Below are 7,509 nucleotides of genomic sequence, written 5' to 3'. Positions count from 1 at the left end.
CATTATTATTCTTTATTGTGGTGCTGGGGCCCACGCCCAGGGCCTTGCATATGCTAGGTTACAGGTCTACATCTAAGCTATCTCAGTCTAGCCCCAAGGCACTTGAGGAGGAAAATCATGTTACTTCTTTTGACTTTTGATTGCAAAAGGACCTGAAATCACTCTGAAAAGATTCTACCTTGATGTGGAAATTACACATGCACACATAAAATCATATAAGGACTCTAGTGATAAGCTTTAATGAACATGAGCATAATACAGCTCACCATGAGCATACAATTAAGGTAGCTGCTTTAATCTGAAGGAAGAAAAACAAACAATCCCACTTCCCCACCCAGAGATCAGCGAAGGAGAAAAACATCTTCCTTCTGGTTACTTGTGCCCTTCCAAAGGGCACATTGTCACATTCCAATACACACCTACAGAAGGACTTTCTGGGATATGACCATCTGTCATGCATGATGCATACACCAACCCAGGGCTCCCATACCTCTAAGTCTTGACAGAGTTAGGGAAAATTAAGATCACTTGTTCACATTTTTGTGGTGTTCATATAAAAAAATCACCTTTATAGATGCTTTCATTAAAAAGAATCTGATCTGGCAATCTTGCTAAGGAGAGCTGGTCTAGCGTCAAGTCCACACATAAACGCAGAGAGGTGAGCAACTTTCCCATCAGTGACTGCAGCAAGAGCCTCACAGTGCAGTTACTCTTCCGGGAGCACCGCTATGCTCTTCCTTCCAAGAACTTCACATACTGTACCCGGGCATCAAAATGGTCAGCCGGACGGTTGTACGGTGTCCACACAGGTTCTCCCACAAACAGCCGCATGGCCTTCACATAGTTCTAGGAAACAATCCCCACATCTCATTGAACACGTCTGCTCATCTCCATGGGAACCATCGAGGCAGCCCTGGAAGCTGGCTCATCCACTTAGCACTCAGCTCCTTCCTCTGTGCAAGCAGTGTGAGCCACTTCCAAGCAGCATAAGCATCTGCAGCTCCTGCTCCTGGTCCATACCGGAGCAGAAACAGGTCTGGACTCTGCCCACTCTGCTTGCTTCCTCCCCTGGGCACCGCTCTCCTAAGGACCAGCACCAGGCCCCTGCCGCTAGCTGGTAAGAGAATAATTTGCCAGCACTGACCTAAACCAGAAATTTAGTTTCTGTGCAGCCTTACCTTTATTCTACAAATAAACACACCCAGGTAAAAATGACAAATGTATGTTGCTTACAGAACTACAGGCCACTACAAACGAAGTGGAAGTAAGCGCATCCCTAAGGACTCTCCCCACACAGTAGGTAATTAAATCACAGTTAAATAAATCAAACATGACAGTGAAGCTGTGAACAAGAGACAGGGCTTGCTCTGGGATAATCTTGTACACTGTAAAGATTTGTCACTCGAATTGGTTCAGTAAAACGCTGGTTGGCCAGTAGCCAGGCAGGAAGTATAGGCTGGGAGACCAAACTAAGGATGATGGGAAGGAGAAGGGCAGAGTCAGGAGACACCAGCCAGACGCAGAGAGAGCAGGAGATGAATGTGCTACGTGGTAGAGCGTAAATAAGGAATATTGGTTAACTTAAAATATAAGAGATAGCCAGGTGGTAGTGGCGCACGCCTTTAGTCCCAGCACTAGGGAGCCAGAGGCAGGCAGATCTCTGTGAGTTAGAGGCCAGCTTGGTCTACAGAGTGAGTTCCAGGACAGCCAGAGCTACACAGAGAAACCCTGTCTTGAAAAAAAAAAAAATTAAGAGCTAGTTAGTAATAAGCCTGAGCTATTGGCCGAGTATAATTCATAAAAGCTTCTGTGTGTTTATTTGGGACTATGCGGTCTGGAGAGGAAACGTCCATTTTCAAGGACCCTTTATGTACCCCGGAAGCACACCAAGTGAAAAAGTAAAATGCAGAACCCGCTGCCTCCAGGGTAAAAGGAGGAAAGAAAGAATTGTGCCTCTGAATATGCAAACACCCTCTAAAGCAGAGGCTCTCAACCTGTGGCTCGTGACCCCTTCGGAATCATATATCAGATAGCTTGCATATCAGATATTTACATGACAATTCATAACAGAAGCAAAACTACAGTTATGAAGTAGCAATGCAATAACTTTATGGTTGGAGGTGACCACACCATGAGGAACTGTATTAAAGGGTCACAGCATCAGGGAGGTTGAGAACCGCTGACCTAAAGGAACTATTGCAATGTAGCCTCTGACGCCCTTCAGGGATAGACCTGGGGCCCTGAGGAACAGGGGAGAGAACACTGCTGTCTCCATCTCATACTTCTTAATTTTCATTTTGTTCTTTTTGATCCAGGGTCTCATCTTACCCAGCCTATCCTCCAAACTTGATCTGTAGCTGAGGATGACCGTGAAGCCCTGATCCTCCTGTCTGAACCTCCCCAATGCTGAGAGGACAGGCATATGCCACCATACCTGGCTTCATAATTCTGAAGTTTATGTCATATGTCATTTACTGTTAATCTGGAAGGCTGGAAAGATGGCTCAGTAGTTAAGAGTGCATATGTTCTTGGGGGGGCCCAAGGTCAGCTCCTCCAGCACCCATGTCAGGTGGCCCACAACCACAACTCCAGTTCTAGGAGACGCAACGCCCTCTTCTGGATTCTACAGCAACCTGCACTCATACGCACTTACCCCAACAGACATACACGTAATTTAAAGACAGAAATAATTTTTTTTTTTAATTAACTGGGGCTGGAGATGTAGCTCAGTTGGTAGACTGTCTGTCCAGCATGCACAAAGCCCTCAGTTCCAGCCTCAGCACCACAGAAACTAGGTTTGGTGGTAAACACCTGTAATCCCAGCACTGAGGAGGTCAAGACACAAAGATCAGAATTTTAAGGTCATCCTCAACTACACAGTGAGTTCAAGGCCAGCCTGGAATACATGAGAACCTGTCTTTAAAACCAAAAATGATACCTACATGTCAGATTTAACCCAAAACATCCTCTGAGACCCTAAAAACTAATTCCTGTGCTTACTTCCAGTCCTAATAACTGTACCACATGACTGCTGAGGTCCCCAAATGAGAGTACCCCCACTCAGTGGAGGAGTGGGTCTCTCTCCTGAAGATATCTGCTCCCTTGACTAAAGCCTGTGGATTAATATTGTGCCACTGTCCACCAAGAACAAAAGTGAGATTCTGATCCTTCCCACCAAGGCTCCCTGGCCACGGGTTCCACTGGCTTTCTGTGTGACTGCCCGTGTATCCAGGAGACAGGCCTCGCACAACACAGCACAGCACACTCTCACCTTCTCATCCAGCGTGAAACGGTGATAGATGCCAGCAGGAAGCGTGATCATGTCCCCCTTCTCCATGGAAATCCGGATCCACTTGTCCTCCTTGTCCCTGACATCGAAGTACCCACTGCCCTCCAGGATGTAGCGGATCTCCTCATCCAGGTGCAGATGCTCCTCGAAGAACATCTTGATCTAGTCCAAGAGGGAAGCTGTCATGCAGCTCCAGCCCTTACAGCCAGACTACAGTGAATGCTACGTGTTAATAAAAGTGCCAAGAGCTGAGCCAGGGAGACGGCACAGTCAGTAAAGGCACCTGCCACCAAGACTGATGTCTTGAATTTAATGCCCAGAACCCAAATGGTAGAAGGAGCCAACCGAAACAGGGTCTCATGTAGCCTAGGCTGGCCTCAAACTCGCTTTGTAGCTGAGATGACCTTGAACTTCTGATCCTCCTGTTTTCACCTTACAACTACTGAGATTACACACTCCACTCTGTGAGGACATTCTGAAGAACTCTATGCCACTAAACCGAATGGCCCCAGGGAAGGGGTCAGTTACCCTGAGGACACCACTCCTTAAGCTCCCAGGAAAACATTCAAGTCTAGGGAAGAGCCAGGTGCAGAACTGTGAATCCCATGGAGAAAAGCCCAAACCGATCCACAAATCACTGGTGGATCTGCCACACATCACGAATAAACCACCACCAGAGTCATGCCCCTCAAAAGAGCTGAGAGGGAGGGACTCACCCAGCATCACTCAGCCCCAAAACCACACTAAATGGAAAGTCTTGTGTTAACAGGCAAGAGGGTAATGATCCTCTCCAAGCGGGGCCTGCTTACCTTCTCCTCATAATTGGGAAGTTTCTCTTTGCATATGGTGATGATGTCCATCCAGGAGTAGTTTCTCTCTTTCCGGATCTTTTCCAGTTCTGGATCATTCTCATACTTGTCAGCATCCAGCTATATGAGTTTAAGCAAAATGGAGGTCACCTTAGTACAAGGATGTGTATACAGCAGTGAGCTGGGAGTTCGGCTCCCTGGTGCAATGTTTGCCTAGTAGGGCACAAGGCCCTGGGTTTGCTCCCCCACCCGATATGAAGGAAGCAAAGCAACACGCTCCCTCCAGACCTGCGGCTGGATCACCCTCTCAGAGCATCGTTTAGTCTTTGCCAGTCCTAGCGCAGCCCTCCACCTCCTCTTCTGATGAACTGTCCATTGTCCACAGCGCCAGGTGGAAACCCCAGCTCTGATGAAGTCCTGCTGCAGTCCCGCTGGGTCCTCCACATTTCCAGGTGAAGTTCTTATCCCTCACACCTGCCGAGACAAGGCTCCCTCGGTGTGTGTGAGACCACTCTGCCATCTTCCAGGCAGTCTTACTAGGCTGTCTGTGGTCAGCATGCTGCCCATGCCCACAGACCAAGCTCGAGTTCATCAGGATGGACTGAGAGCTGCTGTCCTCCGGCCCCACTTGACTTTTCTATCTACCCCATCACTCTACTGTTAAAGAAATCTAGATTCTAGGCTAAAAAACAACAACTTGCCACTCTTAAAAACTACTAAAAGGTTGGGGCTGGAAAGATGGGCTCAGCAGTTAAGGGCACTGACTGCTTTCCCCAAGGACTCAGGTTCAAATCCCAGCACCCACATGGCAGCTAACACCTGTTTGTAACTCCAAGATCTGACACTCTCTCACAGACTTACCTGCAGACAAAACACCAACGCACATAAAATAAAAGTAAATAAATTAAAATAGAAAAGGAAAGAGGGCTTTTCTTTTAATTACTGAAAAGTGTTGTGGTGGCCCATGACTATAATTCCAGCTACTCAGAATGCAGGAGGGAGTTGTGAGTTGGGACTAGCCTGGGCTACATAACAAAAAAAGAATATATACTCACACTCTTCCATGGCAGGGTCCCATACCTCAAATTCCTGCTCACAGTTTTCATTTATCACGATCCTACCCATTCTTTAAAGTCCAAAGCCAAGGACTGCCCCCCTCTTCCTGACATGCTCTCCAAAGGCTCCTGGGAGAACTAATCTGAAATCCTACATGAAACCCCTGACAATGAACTTAGTGACGCTTAGTTTTTGTTTTCAATGAAGTGGCACACTTATTGTCATCACAGAACAGCACACCAACGCACAGGCACCAATACATTTTATGTGTACGAGAGTTTTGCATGCATGTCTGTCTGTGCACCACTCTCGGGCCTAGTGTCCAGAGGCTGGAAGAGAACATGAGATGCCCTGGAGCTGGAGTTACAGATAATTGCGAGACCGCGGCAATGGACCCCGCGGCAATGGACCCCGCGCAGTGAGTGCTGAGCCAGCTCTCCAGCCCAAGCCTGCGCATGACACTTAATGCCATTTTCAGTGCTGAACGGGCTCCTTCCTAATCCCGGCATGGAAACTTCATCACCTACAAGACACCATGAAAGGTGGGCCTCCCGGTGGAGTCACGATTGCTCCTGAATGAGGTGAGTGGTTTAAGCCTTCCATCAGCAGCTGTTACTGGGCCTTCACCAGACACCAAAGGCCCCGATTTCAACAACTGTGCAACCAATTTGCTGTTCTCAGACTAGCTGGTGTGTGCAGTCTTGAGTTTGTCTCCTAGTCTAAGGTTTCCGTGAGGGACTAAGACACTATTCCAAACAAGGGCTCTCGCTTCTACTGTGTGGTGAGGAGGGGGGGTCTTTCTGTCACGCTGCTCCGTCCCCTTTCCCTCGCAACTTCTGCAGTGGGAGGGAAGACTAACTCCTTCACCCAACAGGAATGCCAGAGGCCTCGCTGAGCAAGCCTCCCACCCCGGAGCCACTGCTTGACTGAGGTGACGCGGCTCCAGTTAACTCAAAGTCACTAATTTTGGAGGTCACCAGGTGAGTGCGTAGAGGTCATCATGGACGCCTAGGTTACTTCTCAGAAACTGGAAGGCTGTGTTTTTTGAAACCACCTCCACGCCTGAGCTAGTGTCGGAACATTTTTCATTCAAGAGGCCAAAGTGCATCAACCGCATCATTTTTCTGGGCATGCGTCCCACGCAGAGCCTTGGTTGCGCATGTGCACACCGGATTCTTCTACAGTCACCTTTCACCCGGCTTCCTAACCCAAAACTATCCCAGCGGAGGTGGATTTGATCATCGTCCCCACCTTCATGTGGCCACCCTACGCATCAGCTCTGCTGCGTCCACACATCCTTACTTCACCTGTAGGCACACCATGTGGTGAGCAGGCCTCCATGGCTTTGGGAGTTTGTTTGTTTGTGTTTGGTATGAGTGCTCTGTCTGCATGTCTGCCTTCAGGCCAGAAGAGGGCATCAGATCCCATTACAGATGGTGGTGAGCCACCATGGGGTTGCTGGGAATTGAACTCCGGACCTAGAAGAGCAGCCAGTGCTCTTAACCGCTGAGCCATCTCTCCAGCGCCAGGCCTCCATGGTTTTAAGGGACGTGACTCTGCAAAGTTCCCCGGGCTAGACTTTAAGCCAGCTGGTTCGCATTTCAATTTGACCACACCAATGCAGACAGGCTAAGGCCAGTCCCTTCTTCCCCAGCCCTGGGATGTCTGCGGCCCTCTCGTGTTTGAACTGCGTCACCCATGACAAGACCACGTGACTGACAGGTGGCACTGCGTTTGCAAACGTTAGCTGTGAGCCCAGACGCGTGCCGCGAGGAAAGCAGGGCCCAAACACCATAGTTAATAGAGATCGAGGGAAGGAGCGGCCATGCTGAGCATGCGCGGCGCCCGGGGCACCCTCACAGCGTGCGCAGGCGCGCGGTGCTCCAGCTCACACCCTACCTTCCAATAGAGCACTCCAAGCGTGCGCAGCTGCTCCAGGCCCACCGGGCGGTCGGGCTGCGCGCGGTGGGGCAGCCGCGGGTCGGCGGCGGACTCGTCCATGTACCAAGCCTGCACCATGTCGACGGCGGCTTCCTCGAGCAGCACTGGCGGGGGCGGGGCCGAGCGGAGCCCGGACCGTCTGTGGGCGGGGCCTGTGGGCGGGGCCTGTGGGCGGGGCTGTCGGGAGAGCGGGGCTGTGGCTCAGGTGGAATCTAAGACCATGCTACCTCGCCTCAAGGGCCGCGGAACTCTGTGGGCCCTGGAGCACCACCTGACGTGCCCCCGGCAGCCTGTGCTTGGACTTTAGGTACCCACCGACCTGCGTGGCTGGTAGATCCAGCAATTCTTATTTCACAGGACTGAAAGCAAATGCAAACCGAAAAGCGTGATTGTCTAAACAGCCCAGGGGCTCAG

The 7,509-nt window shown here is 50.1% G+C and overlaps 1 protein-coding gene across 1 annotated transcript; it reads right to left on the bottom strand.

Moving 5' to 3' along the window:
• Positions 1 to 383: 383 nt before the first annotated feature.
• On the bottom strand, positions 384 to 7,217 carry Adi1 (acireductone dioxygenase 1). Its single transcript, XM_059248393.1, has 4 exons — positions 7,054 to 7,217; positions 4,099 to 4,218; positions 3,272 to 3,451; positions 384 to 846 (listed from the first exon to the last, which is right to left on the bottom strand). Exons 1-4 carry the CDS (start codon positions 7,171 to 7,173, stop codon positions 727 to 729), a joined length of 540 nt encoding a protein of 179 aa, XP_059104376.1. The 5' UTR covers positions 7,174 to 7,217; the 3' UTR covers positions 384 to 726.
• Between the last annotated feature and the right edge of the window lie 292 nt (positions 7,218 to 7,509).

This window comes from Peromyscus eremicus, chromosome 22 (genome assembly GCF_949786415.1).
Source record: "Peromyscus eremicus chromosome 22, PerEre_H2_v1, whole genome shotgun sequence".
NCBI lineage: Eukaryota > Metazoa > Chordata > Mammalia > Rodentia > Cricetidae > Peromyscus > Peromyscus eremicus.
This window is presented reverse-complemented; position numbering and strand designations above follow the sequence as displayed.

Excerpts from the sequence above, each read along its gene's own strand:
- Adi1 (XM_059248393.1), bottom strand. The coding sequence starts at position 7,173 with ATGGTGCAGGCTTGGTACATGGACGAGTCCGCCGCCGACCCGCGGCTG. Across the intron at positions 4,219-7,053 it reads TTGGAGTGCTCTATTGGAAG|CTGGATGCTGACAAGTATGA; the intron begins GTAGGGTGTGAG and ends AAACTCATATAG. Across the intron at positions 3,452-4,098 it reads TTCCCAATTATGAGGAGAAG|ATCAAGATGTTCTTCGAGGA; the intron begins GTAAGCAGGCCC and ends CTCTTGGACTAG.